This window comes from Colias croceus, chromosome 23, assembly GCF_905220415.1.
Source record: "Colias croceus chromosome 23, ilColCroc2.1".
NCBI classification, from domain to species: Eukaryota; Metazoa; Arthropoda; class Insecta; order Lepidoptera; family Pieridae; genus Colias; species Colias croceus.
Genome location: NC_059559.1, coordinates 478,183 through 501,019, shown reverse-complemented (window position 1 = coordinate 501,019; position 22,837 = coordinate 478,183). Strand labels below are relative to the sequence as shown.

Genomic DNA, 22,837 nt, shown 5'->3' with positions numbered 1-22,837 from the left:
CGGAGAGGCCCAGTAGTTTTTATTTTATGAGCATTTTTGTTTGTATTTGTAAATGTTGCAAGTGCAAGTTTGAAGTCGGTTGTTTTTAACGCAGTTATCACTTGTTAAAGCCCTTCTTATAATCGTTGTCGAACACATATGGCGAGCGAAACTCAATCATATTGCTAATCAGAATAAAGTAAAAAATAAAAAAACAATTACACAAATGCCACGCAAAACTCAAGCATATCAAAGACAAACGCACACTGACACAGCCACACACGCCAACTTAAATTGAACCTTAAACGCACCACACGTGCCAAGCAAAATTGAACGCTATCCCAAGTCAATAAAGTCCACCTGCACCTTTAAAACACACTGACATAAAAACAAAAGCCAATCAAAACTGAACCTTACGTTCAGCTCAATGTCAAGCAAAACTGAATTAAATGTCACGTTAATAAAGTCCACACACGTGCCAAGCAAAACTCGACCTTAACCTCACCTTAATAAAGTCCTCCTCAAACTTGTACGCGCCACCCCCCGTCGCGTATATCGTGTTCACGAGTGTGGCCATTCCCTTGGATCGGGCCAGTTGGAGAAAGAAACTCACTAACAAAAATACATTGCACTAAAGCCAAGACAATTTCAACCCTATCCCAAGCTAATAAAGTCCACATCACCCGCATCAAAGCGCACTGACACTTCACAAAAGCCAACCAAAACTGAACCTTACGCGTCCCTACACATGCCAAGCAGAACTGAACTTTATCCCAAGTCAATAAAGTCCACATCACTCGCACCAGAACACACTGTACCAAAAAACAAAAGTCTATCAAAACTGAACCTTACGCGTCCCTACACGTGCCAAGCAAAACTGAACTTTATCCCAAGTCAATAAAGTCCACATCAACAGCCACACATGTGCCAAGCGAAATTGAACTTTATTCTCACCTTAATAAAGTCCTCCTCAAACTTGTACGCGCCACCCCCCGTCGCGTATATCGTGTTCACGAGTGTGGCCATTCCCTTGGATCGGGCCAGTTGGAGAAAGAAACTCACTAACAAAAATACATTGCACTAAAGCCAAGACAATTTCAACCCTATCCCAAGCTAATAAAGTCCACATCACCCGCATCAAAGCGCACTGACACTTCACAAAAGCCAACCAAAACTGAACCTTACTCGTCCCTCGCGTGCTAAGCAAATCTCAACCTTATCCCACGTCAATAAAGTCCACGTCACTCGCACCAGAACACACTGTACCAAAAAACAAAAGTCTATCAAAACTGAACCTTACGCGTCCCTACACGTGCCAAGCAAAACTGAACTTTATCCCAAGTCAATAAAGTCCACATCACTCGCACCAGAACACACTGTACCAAAAAACAAAAGTCTATCAAAACTGAACCTTACGCGTCCCTACACGTGCCAAGCAAAACTGAACTTTATCCCAAGTCAATAAAGTCCACATCACTCGCACCAGAACACACTGTACCAAAAAACAAAAGTCTATCAAAACTGAACCTTACGCGTCCCTACACGTGCCAAGCAAAACTGAACTTTATCCCAAGTCAATAAAGTCCACATCAACAGCCACACATGTGCCAAGCGAAATTGAACTTTATTCTCACCTTAATAAAGTCCTCTTCAAACTTGTACGCACCACCCCCAGTCGCGTATATCGTGTTCACGAGTGTGGCCATGCCCTTAGAGCGGGCCAGTTGGAGGAAAGCGCCAACTTCACTGGACGGGAACCGTATGAAGTGTAGTGTGCCGCGACGGCCGCGGATCGTTACATTGTCCATCTGTAAGCGATAATAATTAGAATATTAATCCATTAAAAATCCGTTGTGTAGTTTTAAAGATTTAAGCATACAAAGGGACATAGGGCCAGAGAAAGCGACTTTGTTTTATACTATGTAGTGACTAGCTGCACTCCGCGGTTTCACCCGCATTGCTCCGTTCCTGTTGGTCTTAGCGTGATGATATATAGCCTATAGCCTTCCTCGATAAATGGGCTACCTAACACCGTAAGAATTTTTCAAATCGGACCAGTAGTTCTTGAGATTAGCGCGTTCAAACAAACAAACTTTTCCGCTTCTATTAGTATAGATTTAAACTTATAGTTCAAAATGCTCATGAATATTTGAAAAAAAAATAAGGCATAAATTCATGAGGCGGAATTCGAACCCGCGTTTTTCGCCTGAAAAGTCGGTCGGGAATTTAAAAATTTTGCACGGCATTAAAAAATTACACATAAATGAAATAGTGAGACATCTGCGTATGTTCTATAAAAAGTCCTTCTTTTCGTCTGTTTGTCTGTCTCTATCACTTGACAGACAACTCTTACCTGTAAGTGCACATCCCGTCTGCCGGTCTTGCCGTACGCCGAGTTCCTGGTGAGATATCTGCGAATGTTCTTCAGAATCTCCGTCTCTTTGTCAAGTTCTCGTCTATTCGTCTCCCGAGGTTCGAAGTATACGAGCTTCGTGAGGGTGCCCCCAATGTCCATACCAAACCAGGGCATCGCTGAAATTCAATAAAAGTTATATTATTTACTAGCTGCTCCGCGCGGTTTCACCCGCGATGATAATGATGATGATGTTAGCCTATAACCTTCCTCGATAAATGAGCTATCTAACACCGAATGAATTTTTCAAATCAGACCTCAGTAGTTCCCGAGATTAGCGCGTTCAAACAAACAAACTCTTCAACTTTATAATATTAGTATAGATTAGGCTACTGTTTTTTAATTATTATAAAGAGGAAAGATTTATTTGTTTCACTCTTACGATGAAATTTGAAAAACTCGTTCACATAAAAAAAAAAAAAAAACTGTTTTACTAGTTGAAAGCTACATCTTTATCGAGTAAAAGTTATTTTCTGATATTAAAAATGTTTAAGTTCAGGTTTTACTGGCTAAATCTATCAAATTGGTTCCAAACCAATCTTATATAGTTGGAATTTCAACAATACTTTATACTTCGTAAAATCAATAAGTTAGACACATATTAAATCTTTAATCACGGCAAAGGCGACATTAGCCAATTAAAGTAAGAAGTTTGAACCGTACCTGTTTTTTATAAATCTGAGTTACTGAAGTAAATACACATTTGACACAAGTTTCACCATTTAGTCTGCGTTAACAACTGATTTAGGAGGAAATAGTGAGTTATTGTAGGAAATAACACAGCATAAGGACAATTAAATCACGTGTAATAAGATTTCATTCTATACATAGTTTCGTATCTACCAAAAGTAAATCTGTTAAGGCGGATCCAACTTAATAAAACACTAGCTGTGCCCTGCGGTTTCACCCGCATTGCCCATCTCCTGTTGGTCTTAGCGTGATGATATATAGCCTATAGACTTCCTCGATAAATGGGCTATCTAACACCGATAGAATTTTTCAAAGCGGACCAGAAATTCCTGAGATTAGCGCGTTCAAACAAACAAACTCTTCAGCTTTATAATATTAGTTTAGATTTAGTTATTTTTCGTTATTTCTATAATCAAATCATTTCGAGTTATTTACTTTATAATTTATTGTACGAACTAGTTAACTATAAATATATTATATGTAATCTATACTAATATTATAAAGCCGAAGAGTTTGTTTGTTTGTTTGAACGCGCTAATCTCGGGAACTACTGGTCCGATTTGAAAAATTCTTTCGGTGTTAGATAGCCCATTTATCGAGGAAGGTTATAGGCTATATATCATCACGCTACGACCAACAGGAGTGGAGCCACGGGGGTGAAACCGCGCGGAGCAGCTAGTTTATTATAAAATATTCATAACAACGGCTTTATCTATTTGGGTATTGTAATTTCCTGCGTTTGTGGAATGACGTCACAAATGACGCGTTTATTTTATTTCACACATCCTTCCTACTATAATATTATAAATGCGAAAGTTTGTGAGGATTGATGTATGTGTATGTTTATGTATGTTTGTTACTCTTTCACGCAAATACTACTGAACCGATTACAATGAATTTTAGCACACATAGGATAGGTTTTATCCCGGAAATCCTACAGGAACGGGAACTGTGCGGGTTTTTCCAGTGGGATATCCGCGATAAAACCTATCCTATGTGTTAAACCAAGTTACCCTCTATATGTATATGTGTGCTAAATGTCATTGTAATCGGTTCACTAGTAGGTATTTGCGTGAAAGAGTAACAAACATACATCGATCCACACAAACTTTCGCATTTATAATATCACCTAGTAGGATAGGAAGTAGGATAGAAGGAAGTAGGATAGGGTAGGAAGTAGGATAGGGTAGGAAGTAGGATAGGGTAGGAAGTAGGATAGGATAGGAAGTAGGATAGGATAGGGCCTTTTCTAAGTGGAGTTAAGAAAGAGTAAACTCTTTCTTAAATCTTTCTAAATTCTCTGTCTAAAATCACTTACGCGGTGCATCATCATCCGGGGGTGTAGGTAGAGTGGGCAGCGTCGTCGCCATTATGTGGTTCTCCTTGTTCAACGCGGGCACTGCGTACGGCACCCGTTTCGCTCGTTTCAAATGGCCGCTCCTGAAGTGCGAGAGGGATGGATATAGTGTACACGGATTGTACTAGAAGGTGCTCAAACTTGAAACGCTAATCATTGAATTAGACTTCTAGATGCATCGTCAAAATACATAATAATACAATATATTATATTGCCTCAACAATGTGTGCAAGAACTATTTCGTCATTTACCTGGCAGTGATTCTCCTAGCTGTGTGTTATATGAATAACTAGCTTACCGCCCGCGGCTTCGCCTGCTTTGTCTAAAACCTTATAAATTATATACTAAAACCTTCCTCTTACATTACTCTATCTATTAAAAAAACCGCATCAAAATCCGTTGCGTAGTTTGAAAGATTTAAGCATACAAAGGGACAGAGAAAGCGACTTTGTTTTATACTAAGTATGTAGTGATGTAACTGAATATTATAAAAAATTAAAAAAGCAGAGTGATTTATTTGACTGTATCAGAACTGAAACTGATCTTAGCTGTCATTTACCTGGCGGTTATCTTATTGATTAAGCATGAACTTCAATCCGGCCGTCAGGTGACAAATACTATAAACAACAAGAGATGGTTTTTTTTACGCTTTTTAATATTATATTTGAAAATTGTAAATTAAATGCCGATTTTATCTTAACTTGAATATTTACATTGTTTAAATAGATATTTTGTCTGTCGAACTTTATTTTTATGTAGATATTATATTATATTATTAATATTATAAAAAAATGATTTTTTTTTGTTGGTTTTTATGTACTTTAATTTAATATTTTAAAATTGTAATTTTTGTATGCCGATTTTATTTTAATATGACTGACATTAGTTTTTAAATAGATATTTTGTTGATAATTTGTTAAACGTTATCTTGTGTATTTATCAGTTTTTTTTAATGTTCATAAGTCATAACCGTTTTCAAAAGCATGTAGTATTAGCCTGTAAGTAATTGTTACACTTGATACGTTAAATTGTATTTTTCCTTTTATGCCATATATAGTGTAAACAATTGTGGGCTATCCTTTGTAAATAAATAAATAATAAATAAGACGAACTCGCTTAAAAAATGTCCGAAGCAAAACTCTGCTTATACTATTCAGCCAGGCACAGTTTTGTAATAAGCGTATACAATATTGAATATTACTGCTACGAAATAAGATGTTTCTTTCAATTTTTGTTTTAAATAACGTTTCTCGGACATTTTTGACGACATTTTCACAGGCGTTTCAAGTTTCACTACTGACACGTATGCTCGGCACACGCGCTCTTTTTAATATTATTTTATCTTTTAAGGATAGCAAAGAGATACATTACAACATACAAAATAAACGTTAGCTAATCGTTTACCTGACAATGATCTTGGAGGGCGGTAGCGGCGCCCGGCGCTCCGGTCGGCAGGCCGCGAGACACCCCTCACAACGGTGCAGGCGCATCTGGCAAAAGGTAATCGTATATTATTTTGTTTTATTTATTTATTTATTAATACTTTATTGCTCTTAAAAATTACAAATTGAGACAATCTAGGATACATTGTAACAAACGGCGGCCTTATCGCTAAATAGCGATTTCTTCCAGACAACCGGTTGTACAGAGAGAAATTAAGTAAAGTAGTAACAAAAATAAAAAGAAGAAGAGTTATAAAAAATGTTGTTATTTATTAATAAATAAATAAATGTTAATCAATGATTGAATCAATATTAAATTTGTTATAAGACAATAGTGTCAGTTTTAAGAGAAATTTTGAGTAATTTACGCATGTCAATGTGAAAGGTGGAGTTATTTTCACGTTAAAGTTGGTATGTTGTAAGACATGTATCGGTACGCATCCTAATAATATTATGAATAGGAATGTTTGTGGGGATGGATGTATGTATGTAGTACACAGAATAACACAGGCTACTTTTTATACATGACAGACATGTTAGCAATGTTCAGGCAAAATTTGAAGTAATTCCATGCAGTACTTTCTGAGTTCAGCCTGGACATACATAAATGACCCCCCAAGTATTCTCTAAAAAAGTTTAAATAGTTTTGATTTTTCTACAATTTTATTAAATGTATAGATAATTAAATCAATTTCTCTATAGATTCCAGATCACACGCGTCAGTCCCGCGGTCACGGGTTCAGACCTTTGGCCAGCACGACGCGATAGCGTGTGACGACCAGACACTGGATTATATTAGTTAAAACTGAGCACAGATAACAGATTATTAAGTAGGATAGAAAATAGGAAGACTGATTTGTGACCATTCATTTTCAAACGGGAGTTGCTCAGTTGTTAAGCCCTCTGGCTTCAAAAGTTGAAGGTTCGAGACTATCAAAAACTCTGGAGGATTTTTTCATGTTCACTAAATAGCAGTTTGAGGACATGTGGCATTTGTTAATCCACAGTGCAGTATGAGGGATTTTGGCCATACGCCTTCTTAGTAAGATAATATAGGACATAGGGAGCTGATGGTGATCAATGTTTAAAAGTAGAGAAAATAATATAAAGCATCAAGGTTACTTGCCCCGGAAAATATACATCTATGTCATTCAGGAAATTTTGTAACTTTATACTTGGTGAGTGTATTCTCGAAATTCGTTCTGGGGCCGTATTATGATCTCCTATTACCAGACAGTTTACGCCCTGAATTGAACTGACTGGCAAATTCATATTATGATATTATGCCAGTCAGTTTAATATGTATTTCAGTAGTTTATTTACAAACATATGAAATGAAATAATGATTAATAACTTTCTTGTACATAATATTGGCACAGATATAGTTGTATTATTCGATACAAATTGCGTCAATTCGCGTGATAGTTACATCAATGCTATTATATTTCTTCACTTAACTGTACACCGTCACGACAGCTAATTAACTTTTTTAATATTATAAAGAGGAATTTTTTTCATTGTTTGTTTGAATTGAATATTGGTATCGAAAATGCTGGACCGATTTAAAAAAAATCTTTTACCATTACAATTCTATATTATCCCTGATGAACATAGGCTATATTTTATGATGTTTTTATCCCGGGTCAGGCCGGGCGGGGCCGGATGTATTGTATTATAAACTAGGGTTCCGTCCCCGTTCCCGTGGAATTTCCAGGACAAAACCTACGATTTGACTTTAATACGATTTTATTCTATGTATAGATTCAATATTTCTGTTTTAAGGAGAAAATACGGAATGTGATCGGTTGAAAGAATTTCGGTCGCATTAATTGAATTCTAATTATGTTGGATTATATTCGGTCAGTTCTGACACTTGACTTCTACTTTGAATACAATGTACTTATTTGCTATTCAACCGTGTATTTAGTTCACGCGTTGGTTTGTTAGTTTTTCTAGAACCTTCGAGCGTTTCAGCAGATAAAAAAACTAGCATCTCATATATGTTCTTCCACCGTTTTTTAAGTAGGTACCATGGGTAAAATCGGGGCGGACCGCTAGAAATCACAAGTTGTTGATAATTTGAGGAGAATTAATATTCTTTCTTTCTTTCTTTTTAACCGACTTCAAAAAAAGGAGGAGGTTATCAATTCGGCCGGTATGTTTTTTTTATGTATGTACACCGATTACTCCGAGGTTACTGAACCGATTTACGTGATTCTTTTTTTGTTCGATGCGGGATGGTCGAATTGGTCCCATAAAAATTTTATTCAGATAGGCCCAGTAGTTTTTATTTTATGAGCATTTTTGTCTGTAGGTATTTGTAAATTTTGCAAGTGCAAGTTTGAAGTCGGTTGTTTTTAACGCAGTTATCACTTGTCAAGTATACAAAAACAATTGATCTTCATTTATTAAAACGAAATAGGTCAAAAAAGTAGGTAAAAGAGTAAATAAAAAAGCAAACATTTTCATCTTCAAGCGTAGTGTAAACGGGTACCTACTAGGGAACCATCTTAGACCACATCTTAGCTTTACATCAGGCGAGATTGTGGTCAAACGCTTCTCTAACTACAGAAAAAAAAATATCCTGGCATGTGCAAGGGAGTTATCATGATGTCTTAAGGCGTTACCCGGCAATTTCGACTATGTTCAACCTCTATAAAGTCTGGTACAACATAAAGCACAATACCGAAAAAAATATATAAAATAGGATGGTCTTTGATCTTTAATTGCTCGCGAGGACTTTTTTCCAAAGTTAATAGATTTCTAGAAAAAAAATGTGCCATGGTCATCGATTTTTCCGCAAATACTCTATAAACTTCGTAACCTGCTGACTTAGAGCTCTGAAAATTTTGTGTTTAATAAATTATCAGTTACACAACAGTCCCTGACGAGGATTTTTTGTTTCACTGATTAGTATCTTTTTAAATACAAAATGCGAGGAAAAAAGAAGGTGCAGGGTGAGAGGTTTGAGATCCGTCAAGTATGCTCAAGGTTATTAGCGCATGTAAAAGCCTTAAGCAGTAATAATTCCAGATAAGGACAGAACTATGTAGGTTATGTAGCGCCATCACTTTCCGACACTAGAATTAATAATGCTTTAAGACTGATAACCCTCCAGAATTGTCAATGTATTTCATCGCGATAGTATGTACTGTATATACGTAAATACGTAGCTGTTAGTCGTTAGAAAAAGAAGGCCGAGTATCGAATTAAGACTATATTTTCGTAATAAATAGTAGGTCAGATAACAATTAACATTTTACTACAAGGACTGATAAATTGTATATCATTAACATGTAGTTCGCGAAGAATCCTTGATATTGGTTATATTCATTAGGAACATTATTAGTCTTAAATATTTTGTGTACTATCTCTTTTTGATACGCTTTTAATAGTTTCGCCTGTATATTTGCAAGTTTGTATGTTACCGATTTCCTTAACTTTGAACAGTTATCAAGGATTGCTGACAGCACAAAAAATTCTCATTAAAGCGCGTTATTTGTTTTTTAAAACTAAACAAGCGGTTCGCCCAGGCATCACCCGTGGTACATATTAACATTTTCTGTTCATAAGAAACAACCTCGTACTTCAAAGAATAGTTATTAAAAAAAAATATATATCGAAATCGGTCCACCAGTTCACGCGCGATGCCGTGACCGAAGGAAATAGGGATTCATTTTATATATAGAAGAGATTTATATTATTCTCATCTGTCTATTTATGATATACAAGCAAGTACATGTATATCATGTAAAACGATTACATTAAACTTTAAAGTGATTGTTTTCAACGATTTCTTTCACTTTAATTTTCGACTAAAAATCTAGTTTATTTTATAGTCTTATAACCTAGACTCTAGAGAGTTACCCCACAAACATAAAACCGAAAGTTACAACTGTGAAGATGTTTATCGTAAAAACTAGAACACTAGATTATCGCATAACAAGTCATATAAAGTACTTATTAGTGCTTGATACTTGGCAAATTCTACATTTTTGTCGACTTTTTTGTACATTTAGGTGGTTTATTTTCTCTTATACTTTTAAATATTGAACTCAAAAGTTAAATATCATCCTAATTCCAATTAAATCCGTCCTTCTTCAATCACAATTAAAATAGTCCAACGTGATGCAACATCGGAACGTGCACTAGTCAATCATTTGATGGACCCTCTTCACAATGGGCAGAGTTGGACGAGTAGAGGTAATCAGGATAGTAGAGGTAGAGGGCCTAAATGTCTACGATTCATCACAGATACTCAAGCCGGCTACTCACGTTCTGCCGCAGGGGCAATATTGGAACAATCTCGGTTGCACGGCGGTCGGAGCAATTTAAGCTGCAATTTTCTAAATTGCCTCTGCTTGCCTATACACATCACAATTAAAGAGCCAATTAAGGGTGAAATTGCAATATTGCACCTGCTGCAGGTAGGTGAGTAGCCGGTTTTAGGTGTTCATAAACGCCGTAATGGCAGCAAACATCGACGATCATTTGTTGGGCCACCCGTGCCCATTGTGAAGAGGTCCCATTACACAATCATTTAATCATCTACCGGACTTTGGTTAACACGGTAGTTATTTGTACGATAAGAGATTTCAAAGTCAAATGTGGAAGTCAAAGTCAAATTTATATATTATGTCGAGGAAGGTCACCGAGATGTGATTTCATTCATAGTATGGTGGAATTAAGGTAGACAGAATATATGGAATTAATTAAAATTGAACGAATACGAGCATCAACTAGCCATAACATAAATATCAATAATTTTTCAAAGACAAGAATAAGCAGAAACATAAGAAATACCTATAAAATAACTCCGTCGTCTCTGTCTGTTCGCGAAAAGCTTAAATACTGCACCGATTCATTCTGTTTTCATCATTGGATAGTGTGGTTCTTGACGACGGTTTTAGTGTATAATTTGTTAAATTTGAAATATCGAAGATTACTAAATAATTACTACGTCGCGTGGGTAACGCAACTGTATGGGTGAAAACAAAAAGAAGAAAGTATATAACATTCTGACACAGTCGCTTAAAAATAAGGAGTAAAGATATACTCGATTTTATCTACATCTTTTAATACTTTGTACTTTGAACAATTCCGTTCGCATCATTGATAACAAGTATATTGTATAATCGTATTGTTTATTTTTTGTTATTTCGCAGAGAATTCTTATTGACTAAACACTTATAAATCATTTCTAAGGTCAAATTCATTTATTATAGATCAATAAAGGTTTTTTCAATCAAAAGTAAAAACACGCCATTTTCTCCGATAGTCAGAGCTGCTAAAAATCATGCCTTAGGAATACGGCCGCCGTAAGAGCGTGGATTGAGGGGAAGGTGAAAGGATTGATTTTCCGTAGGGGTGCTACCTTCCCTACCGCCCCAGGTTCAATTCGTGCCCAAATTAACTCGCTCTGTAGGCTGTAGAGTTACCTAAAGTTCTAGATTTTTATCCAATATCAGATCAGTTGACTGCTGATATCGACTATCGCTATCAGTGACGAGTGACGACCCATCTCAAAATAATCCACGCCCATCAATTGTATGTATTTTAGGTTACATTGATAAAATTATTTATTTTTTACCAACTGTTTTATGTATATATTTCGCTCATTGAGCAAATAAAAAATTAATATAGTTAAAAAAATAAATAAAAAAACGCTTATTCTCATGAAGTTATTGTATTGTTACCGATCCTTGTTAAGTGTAAAAAGATTGAATAAAACATGTCCGTCCGTGTGTCGGTTACATACGAACAACGATTTATTTCGGTCACCCCTTAAGCTATCATTAAAAGGCCAATCAATATAGTCCGAGGTTCCTGTCAAACAGCCTAAAAGAAGCTTAGTGAGCAACGTTCGACCAGCAGGTTTCTAGCGCCATCCGATAATATCCTAGGTTAGGGTGATCGCCCTAATTTTTGTTATCTAAATTTCTATTTTCTGTGTACACGTGAGTGACGTGAGTCTCAGCACCGCCGTTTGCCCCGTCCGACTAGGGCCCTTCCGGCCTCCTCCACTCAAGCGACAGCTCAAGCCGAGGTTCGAGATCCCCGTCAAGGGGGGACGCCCTTGTGCATGTCGCTACCAGGGTGAACCTTCAGTTCACCCACGCGTCCGCGTTAAAATGTAGTAGCCCTTCTGGCTAACATTGAGAATCACCACACAAAAAAAACCGCCGTTTGCCTTATTTGTGTGGGCGGTGTAACACCACCACCACTGATACACGGGCTGTGCTGCTGCCCCTTTGCTTGTTCTGCCTAAGTTCTGTTGAAATCCCGCTACACAATCAAGATTTGACTCTACAAATATATAATTCGTATTAAATGCTACAAAATTGCAACAATATAAACACGTTTAATGTAGCACACGGTTATTCTCACAGAGAGGTCAAAGTTAAGGAAAGAGAAACGACACTTGTGTGAACTTTAACTTGTATGTAGTGACGTCATTTAGGTACATATTTAGATATTTTTATATATTTGGACTAGCTGTGTCCCGCGGTTTTACCCTCATTGCTCCGCTCCTATTGGTCTAAACGTGATGATATATAGCCTATAGCATTTCTCGATAAATGGACTATCTAACAGTGAAATAATTTTTCATCGGACCCGTGGTTCCTAAGATTAGCGCATTCAAACAAACAAACTCAGCTTCATGATATTTACTAAGAATTAGGTCATCTCACATTTCAATGACATTACCTCGTGACCACAATAAAATAATCTTAATACGATTATATATACTCATATGGTTCAAAAACCGACTTGATCTTTACGCAAAAATACAAAAATTAACATTAAAGTGAGTGATAACGAATCAACATATTCATAATCTTAGTCATTTGTATCATATAAATAACTATTTAAATTATTAGATAGACTAGCTTACCGCTCGCGGCTTCGCGCGCTTTGTCTAAAACCTAATAAATTATATACTTAAACCTTCCTCTTGAATAACTCTATCTATTAAAAAAATACCGCATCAAAATCCGTTGCGTAGTTTTAAAGATTTAAGCATACAAAGGGACATAGGGACAGAGAAAGAGACTTTGTTTTGTAGTGATAAGAGTAAAATCGATAAGTTTGTATTTGGAAGATCTTAAAATAAATAACAGTAACTAACGACTATTATTATAATTCATAACGCGAGAGTACTCGCTAAAATAGCTGATCGGATCTTCGAAAATTGATACAGATTCGATCGAAATTTGGTACAGAGTAAAGCAGCAGGGGCAGTACAGCAATTGATGTGTATAGGCAAGCAGCTTTTGATTTGATTTGAAACATTTAACAGCTATCGTTTAAAATTATGTTTTCATAGACAAAATGCTCACATTAGTGAAGCGGTATATGCCGGTTGCGCGAAGCTAGAGAAGAAAACATGGATTTTCAGGAAAAATTAAGCAAAAAATTTTGACGTAATTTTGTATTTTTTACGTGATCAGTGTATGCAAAACTACAAGTCCCTTCGCGCTTAGTATACCAATAGTGGGACACCCTGTATACAATACAAACTAATAATATTATAAAGATAGCCAAGTTATCTACCTATAAAATTTGCTTTTATTGTTTGTAATTAAGAATGTATTACAAAGGGGTCGTTTAAATGCAAATTTATTTAGAATAGAAAAACCTATTCACCAATGAATGTAGGTAACATGTTTATGTTACTAATTGTATAAACTACACAACAAAAAATTACCTGATGTATAGTTATAACTCCGTTTTTCTCCGTCATTTTGAATGGTTGAAACATTAATTTATATTAAAAATAATATCACAGGTTGAATAAATATTAAACTAAATCTACAGTTTCATTTAATCGTCATCTGTGTCGCACGTCACACTGTTCCCCACTCGATCGATAAGAGACACTATTATATAGTCTATAATTTTGTAAAAAAATAAATTATACGACACTATTACACACCATATTTCGATAATTACACGCGCGTCTGTCAATAACATTTACGCGGAGACGACCGCTCGCGACGACGAACGCGGCGCGAATGCCAAACTATCATAAATCGTTCGATTTTCATGTTACATGCGCACACGCATAATGATAAGGAAAGTGATATAAGCGGGTCGGGCATGTGAAATTTTAATGTGTAGGTTTACGTAAATCTGTATTAGTTAAATATTATAATTTGAATTTGAATGAGGTAACGTGTTTATAATGCGCCGTTAGCGATCTTGTTAATATTATTTCATCAAAGGAAATCCGTTATTCTGACAAGCCAAATCAATTCTAATGTGGCTGAATCTATTGATTAGGTACGTCTGTTCCTTATTAGGCGATGTTTTGCGTCAATTATTAGTCGAGTCCGAACATCTGAATTGCAAATAACAATTTGGTAGCATTTCAAATTAGACGTTGAGTACAACGATTATTACTAACTAGCTGTGCCCCACGGTTTTACCCGCATTGCTCCACTCCTGTTGGTCTTAGCGTTACTCAAACGCAATTTATTCAATTAGACTTTTATAACTTTTACCACCGATTCGGAAAGCAGTATCTATGGAGAAGAACCGGCAAGAAACTCCATAGTTGCTGCGTTATGATATATGTATAGCCTATAGCCTTCCTCGATAAATGGGCTATTTAACACCGGACCAGTAGTGCCCGAGATTAGCGCGTTCAAACAAACAAACTCTTCAGCTTTAGAATATTAATTATTAAAATATAGTATAGATCAAAATACGGCATAATACACAATAGCAAAACATTCTCAACTACTGTTATCACAGAATATTATACGCTTCGCCTTGAGAATCAAGGCGAAATGCCCATAAACACACATATTTGCTCAAGATCAGGTACAAATTGCAAATCTCAACGAGACGAAGTTCAATACATTATAATTTCAATGCGGTGTTTTAATCAAAAGTCCAGTTTGTCGAACAACATACAATACTAGCTGTGCTCTGCGGTTTCACCCGCATTGCTCAGCTCCTATTGGTCTTAGCGTGATGATATATATACTCTATAGCCTATAGCCTTCCTCGATAAATGGGCTATCTAACACCGAAAGAATTTTTCAATTCGGAGCAGTAGTTCCTGAGATTAGCGCGTTCAAACAAACAAACAAACTCTTCAGCTTTATAATATTAGTATAGAATAAAAGTGGTGGTGGTGGTGGTGGAAATAAAAGTAATTGTCTCTAAGATATAGAAAACTCGAATTGAAAATTGAAAAGATATGAATTTTTGGCATAGGTATTTCTGTAATTTAGAAGTAAACAATTTAAAAAACTTTTATATTTAAAGTTCACAATTTTAAAATATTATTGTTTACATAGCGAGAAAAAATATACGTGAACTAGCGGAAACACGCCGCTTCGCCCGCAAAAGAAATTCTCATAGGTTGGACAAGTTTTGGAGCATTAAGCTTCATTGGTTTTTTTACTTCACAAGTGTACACTAATATGTTGAGTAAATCGTCGCTTTACTCCATGACGCGACAGTATTGCTATGACGCGACCTTGAAATTTTACTCTCAACGCGCCTGAAGAAGATTCACTTAAAAAATCATAGACATACATAGGTATGTATTTATATAATGAAACTAGCTGCGCTTCGCGATTTCACCCGCGATGCCCCGCTCCTGTTGGTCTTAGCGTAATGATATAATATAGCATATAGCCTTCCTCGATAAATGGGCTATCTAACACCGAAAGAATTTTTCAAATCGGACCAGTAGTTCATGGGATTAGCGTGTTCAAACAAACAAACTCTTCAGGTAAATAATTTTAGTATAGAATACTTATATCACATTGTTTCAACTAATGCTTAACCCTCAACATGAAAAACGACAAACAACCACGATCAACAGAGGTGTGACTGGGCAAACAATATCGTCATATCTGTTCATACTGCTAAACGTACGTCACACTCTTGTGCTGGTTTCCGAACTAATTTGTATGTAGGTAATTGTTTTCTGTGAATGGAAATCGAGTTATTATTGTTTGATAGCTTCTTTGGTAGAGTATTTAAAAGATGACTCTATGACAACGCTTCGCGCTTTGCTATGGAAAGGTTCATTGGGAAATTACGCACAAGAAAAACTATAGACCAACATCCTGGACGTAGCGATAAAGAATGCAGAAATGTAAAGATTGATCAGTTTCCTATTAAATGAGGTGCTAAGAAGTTTTATTTTTTGGCAAAAAAGAAACATATTGAAAAACAATAAAAAGCAACAAATAAAAATATTTTATGGTCATACAGAGACTAGACGTGCCTAGCTTCGTAGACCTATCCAAATTAAATTCATTTCAATAGATGGATAGCATAACTCAAGTAACTTTAATTTTAATTATTCAATTAAATTATTATTCCATCTCAATTTTCGTTATATTTATTTAGCCAATTTTATTTTATTCCAAACATATTTTACGACTACTTTCCACCCACGGCTTCGCGCGCATTTTCAAAAAAAAACCCGCATAGTTCACATTCCCGTAGGATTTCCAGGATAAGCCCCTATCCTATATGTGCCTATATGTTAATCCAAGTTACCTTCTTTGTGTGCTAAATTTCATTGTAGGGCATTTTCACAAAAATGTACCCCCTCCTTGAAAAATATATTTTTTTTGATAGTATTATATTTTAAACTTTTTTTGGTCTCTTTAAAACGGAAATTCAATATACTTCAAGAAAACATATAATATGATGGGTTTAAAATGAGAAAACTGTAAAAATAATAGGACACAATGGAAAGTCTCGCAATTTTATATCAGTTGTGTGACTATATTCAGTAGCTGGAAAAACAGTGCAAAATATAAGAATTTTTAGATATTGTTTATTTATTAACTTAAAATCGTTATTTTGTATATTTTAAACACTCACTATTCCCAACTTTTGGATCTAAGCTAATTAAAAAAAACAATAGTATATTCAGTATTGTGACTCTGGTACTTTAACTGTCATTATTATCTTTACATTTAAAATGTTAGATACTTTTTTAGATAAAAGCCAACAAATATTACACTTATGTATTATTCTCCATTAAAGAGACTGATTTGAAGGGCATTAAATGTAAAATCTACTGAAATATTTAAAAAATTCAGCTCCGTAATATAGGGACAGTCACACAACCGAATACCCAAAAAGGGAAAGGGTGCGTTTACATGGCGAAAAAAAAGTACGCAGGCACACATAATAAATATAATTATAAACTTAACTTAACTTCAAACTAAATTATCACAATCAGTTCGGGCTTAAGCCATCACATTATTATTATTTATCTAAAGGGTAAATTACTATCAAGATTCAAGAATAAGAAGTCTCTTTTATGTTTTATATTGGCACTAATCAAATTAATCAGTCGATAATCAGTCTTCGTGATTCCCTTAAATAATCTCAATCACCATATTGGATAAAAAATCTTGTTTCAGTGGACGCTGCAAACACGAAGGTTAATCTGTAAATAAAAAAAAACCAATGAAAAATATCGTGAAAAAAATTAATTTTTGTTCCCATATTATCTTTAGTACTTACTTATACAAGGCACATTGTCTAGATTCTTAGTTCTGCTGGCTTATTTTCTTTCTTTTTCTGCATAATGCTTCTTTTTTTTCTTCAAAAAAAAATTTTACTTCCTCATGCAAAATGATCAATCAGCTGTTGCGATTTGTATGAGGAAATAATTTTTATATTTGAAATCTACTTTTTGCCGTAGTTTCCTACTCAGTCAAAAATGTCTTGGAAAAATATTTTTATAGCTCAAGAAAATCGCCATGTAAACATTGCTTTATGTGTTCAGGCATGTTGTGACTTTTCGTTCAGCGTATATGTGACCGCCCAAATAGTCACACAGCGGAAGTCACATTTGATAATCCTCTAGTAATAAAAACGGTTTAAAATATAACCACAACACTTATATTCATCAAAAGTTTTGATCAACTTACATATAAAAACATTTAAAACAAAATTAACTAAATACTACAAGATAAATAGATAGAAATAAGCCAAAATATGGTCACATACCTGAATGAAGAATTTGGTCCCTGCGGCTTGCAAACACGCGTGCACTCCTTCTAAGCAGTTTTTTGACCCTGAGGGCTTCTAACCTGATAAGTTGCATAGCAGTAGCTATGGTGTTGACAGTAATGCAAAAATATTTGAACCACAGTAATTTTCTTTTTAGAAAATCGGTGACACAACTGAATGTTCCGGGAAGGACAATTTTTTTGATTTTATTTTTTATTTTTTTATCTTTTATTTTGTTATATAAGGTTATTATATTTTAACTATTATCACAGTAACTTATTATCCTGGACCAACTAAAACCTTAAAAGATGGTACCTTTCTTACAAAAAATTTAAGAAATAATTTAATAAACGCGTAAAAGTAAGCAGGGGACAGCGTAAAATTACCCTTTTTTCAATTGTTATTTATGATTAACTTAACTTTATTTTAGATTTTGTCATAGTTTTTGTTAAAAAAACAAAATATTGTATACGTATAATCACTTTGATAACATATATAAATAATTCTGGCAACTACTTCATTATATAGAATTTAATGAATTCGAGGGACAGTTGAAAATCAGGGGGGGTATACATTTTTGTGAAAATGCCCTGTAAACAGTTCAGTAGTAATTGACAATCTTAGTTATTTGATTACCGCGCCATCTCTGTATTACGTTGTGAACTATCGTGCCTACAGTTAGTTCGCGTTCGTTGAACTATTTTATTGAAACATGTACCAAACGAACTTTGAGATTCGTAGGTCAAGTGCAAGTCTATGAAAACACAATATTGTATCTCTTTGGTATAATCGTTGCTACCAGTAAAAAATGGGTTTTGTGTTAAATTGGCGATCTTTTAGTCCACAAGTAGGTATAATAGGAACCAGTAACTTTATTGGATATTAGCTTCCGCCCACGACTTTGTACGTGCATCCCCGTTTTTCCGCGTTCCCGCAAAAATTTCGGGAAACCCTTTCTTAGCGGATGCCTACATCCTAACATCTATCTGCATGCCAAAATTCAGCCTGATACGTCCAGTGGTTTGGGCTGTGCGTTGATAGATCACTATATCAGTCACCTTTTGAGTTTTATATATATAGATTACCTACATGTAGTACTTTTAAATTTTTAATATTTTTTTTGTGAAATTAAACAAGTAATTCTTTACGGTAAAACCTTTTAACTACTTGTTATAAAACAAGTGATAACTGCGTTAAAAACAACCGACTTCAAACTTGCACTTGCAAAATTTACAAATACCTACAGACAAAAATGCTCATACAATAAAAACTGCTGGTCCTATCCGAATAAAATTTTTATGGGACCAATTCGACACCATCCCGCATCGAACAAAAAAAGAATCACGTAAATCGGTTCAGAAACCTCGGAGTAATCGGTGTACATACATAAAAAAAAAACATACCGGCCGAATTGATAACCTCCTCCTTTTTTTTGAAGTCGGTTAATAAACAAATCACAATTTAAAATTCACATTCAAATGACCATAAAAATATTTTAATTGATTGTCAATTATTATCATTTATCACAATAATAAAGATAACACTACCGATCTACATTCTCTACGTTGTAAACTATTATTATAAAGGGGAAAAATTTGATTGTTTGGCTCCGAAACGACTGGACCGATTAAAACCATTAGAAACCTACATTATCCCTGATGAACAACCCGGGCGAAGCCGGGATGAGCGGCTAGTAAGCACTAAGCTATAGATAATAGTTTACCATAAAATAAAATATGACACAAGGGAATAAGGAAAAAGGGGGGAGTTCTCACATATTGTACCAGGGCTAGTGGAGCGCAGGAGGATAGTCGGTGGCCCGGCAGTGGAGGGGATAGACCTGCAATCGTGGAGAATGTTACAGGAAATAAAGGGAAGTGTCTGTTAAATAGTCGCTTTCGCATACAGGGTAAAGGTGCACCCGGCAAACTTTTTGGACAAAAAGTAGCATTGTGGGAGAAGTTTGCGCATGTTTTCCTACATTTTTATATGCGCAAGTTTCTCCCACTACAGAAAAATTAGTCAAGTTACGTCACGGCAGGTTTTAAGTGTGGATGAATTGTCAATCTCTTATGCAAAATCTTAAGTTTCTTCACAAAAATTTCTGATTAAGTTTACCTCATTATTTTTCTATCTTAATTATTAAAAAAAAAGACGTGTGGTACTCGGGGACTGCATAGCATGCCTTCAAGCCACACCTCCGAGCCCGTCGGAGTGGGGAGCGTGAGGTTTTTTCGTTACGGAATTTCTTGATTCGGTCCCCGCGCTCAAGGCCCGCGATAGAAGCTATGCAATAGCTTAAAAATAGTACTCACCTAATACCATATCTGAGTGTGTTGGGTATAACAGTAGGACAATCAATCGCAAGCTTAACACCACTGTACGTCACCGTCTCGCCATACTTTCTGAAAATTACATATGATTCGTTATCTTATTGATCATCCTCTGTTAACTTTATAAGTATGAAAAAATAATCCAAACAAAACATTATCTAAAATGCTACTCAGTACAAATATTATACAACATTATATAATTGAACATAACTTTACGACAAAACCAATATGTAGGTAGTTTATTGATAAAAAAATACCAATATGCAGTTTATTTATAAAAAAACTGAATCCTTTAGAATCAAACTAGAATATTTAATAGCTTTTTCTTTAACCCGACCACCGAGCGGCCAAATGAGACCGCAACACAATCGATTTTCTATTGTGTCTGTGATTCCGGGGGCTGAGGGGTTAATGGTAAAGTAAATAATTACGTACCTAAATAAATCACAAAATACATCGAACAATATTTTATAATATAAGTCTACATAACAACCTCTAATCAAAATACTTAAAATCACTAACAAATAATATATTTTAAAACCACCACTTTACATACTATGTATTATAATATCTATCAGCACAGATTGACGTAAACAATTTAAACTCGACTGACACCCCGATGAACTGATAAACGCCAATCAGATAACAGGCCACAAATAGCTAACCACCTCTATAGGGGACAATGATAACAATACAGATCACAGATATTATGACGTAGGATGTTTGCTTAACTATTGAGACATAATAATAGAAAGAATATATTATTTGAATAGTTATAATATGTGAATAGAGTTTTGGGAACAATACTTTACTAGCTGTGCCCCGTGGTTTTACCTGCATTGCGCTGCTCCTGTTGATCTTAGCGTGATGAAATATAATCAAAAGTCTTGCTCAATAACTGGGCTATCTAACAATGACAGAATTTTTCATATCGGATCAGTAGTTCCTGAGATTAGCGCGTCATACTTATCTATACTAATATTACAAAGCTGAAGAGTTTGTTTGTTTGAACGCGCTAATCTCTAACTACTGGTCCGATTTGAAAAAATCTTACGGTGTTAGATAGCTCATTTATCAAGGCTATAGGGTATACATATATCATCACACTACGACCAACAGGAGTGGAGCCACGGGGGTGAAACCGCGCGGAGCAGCTAGTATACTATAGAGTCTATACATGGACATATTAAAACTTTACTTTATATCTGCTTTCTTCAATTAAGAATATGTATGTAGGACTTGTGTATTACATTTTATGTACTGGATGTGGAAGAAAATAAGTTATTAAAATCACATTAAAATCTGTGAAAAAGACTTTAATTTCTAAATGTAAATCAAACCCTAGAAAATACTATTAAAATCAGGTTTAATATTTTATTCTTATTGTTCAATTAAAATAGAATAATGTTACATAACTTTAACTAATGTGAGTAATAAGTTTTTCAACGGATTAGAGATATTATTTACTTATCACAGTGTTTCAAACAGTTTAAAGTTAAAAAAAGGCTTGTTATATGAATACACAAATCATTAAATACAATAAAATATTAATTAGTTTTAAACCGAATGATTAGTTTCAAAGTGTTATTACTTATTATTTCTTTAGAGCTTATTTCCCTTTTAGAAAGTTATCACTGGATAAAGAAATTATTGTTTTAATAGTCCTACACTTATGTACTATTCCTAACTATACCATGGCCATAGAGACCATGAAAATTTAGAAATAAACCATGGCAATTCTATATTAAGCGAAAACTAACCTTTAGAAAATTATTATTTTCCTTAGCAAAAACTCCTAACACACTTTGCTAAAATAACTGTTTGTTTTGAGACAAGTGGTCCGACTCGACGATAACCGGTTTTTATATAAACACCTGTTACCTGCTAACACTAATATAAGTAAATTTACGCAAGCATTAGCAAAAAACTTAAAATTTATATTTATTTATCAAATTTCAACTTTTAAAACTCACAATGAAACACACTTGATAACGTTATTAGACCTATCCATCTACACATGTACGAAGTCAAGATATTATCTGATAAAAGATATTTACAAAACCGTAATTGCACAATTCCTTCGTGGAGTATACCGCTACTTGGAATCTAGATAGAATCATGAATATGAATATATTGGGTATATTAACGTAATATAAAGGAAGATAGACACTTACCTCATAAACGGAAAGAATTCCCGATTCAAATTTACGCATAAAACGGGAGGATTAAACAAAAATAATTACACAAATTACGAAAATAATAAGACCAACCCGATTGACGAACCGTTCGATCATAGACTAGATTTATTTTTCTTCAAATGTCAAACTAATGCTGTTTCCTGTTTATTGCATAGAGCAAGTAATTTAGTCATTTATTGTAGATTTAATTTAAGTGATTTATATATACTTTTCCAATTATTAACTTTTAAAGTAAGAAAACTTCTAATAAGGGATACGTAGAACCGTATTATATTTGTGAAATAGTTTCCTTCTTATTGAAATACTGAAATCAACTGGAGTCTGGAATGAAAACTAAAGTGGAATACAATCAAATTCCTTGTATTAAAACAATGAAAAATATTATATTAGAAAATAAAAATATTGTCAATTAACATCAAATGTCA

The 22,837-nt window shown here is 34.8% G+C and overlaps 1 protein-coding gene across 4 annotated transcripts in view; it reads right to left on the bottom strand.

Annotated features, from left to right (window-relative positions):
• LOC123702105 (pantothenate kinase 3) overlaps positions 1–22,504 on the bottom strand; it is a 30,455-nt gene extending 7,951 nt beyond the window's left edge. Inside the window, exons 1-6 of one of the 4 annotated variants that reach the window (XM_045649748.1) lie at positions 22,389–22,504; positions 20,197–20,286; positions 5,844–5,929; positions 4,401–4,522; positions 2,333–2,511; positions 1,614–1,787 (exon numbers count right to left, since the gene is read on the bottom strand). In XM_045649748.1, the coding sequence (XP_045505704.1) occupies positions 1,614–1,787; positions 2,333–2,511; positions 4,401–4,522; positions 5,844–5,929 (561 nt within the window). In that variant the 5' untranslated portion in view covers positions 20,197–20,286; positions 22,389–22,504. Of the gene's footprint in view, positions 1–1,613; positions 1,788–2,332; positions 2,512–4,400; positions 4,523–5,843; positions 5,930–13,589; positions 13,904–20,196; positions 20,287–20,649; positions 20,668–21,974; positions 22,068–22,388 lie in introns of those variants that run through there. The other 3 variants (XM_045649749.1, XM_045649750.1, XM_045649747.1) reach the window with 3 other exon arrangements.
• Positions 22,505–22,837: the final 333 nt, after the last annotated feature.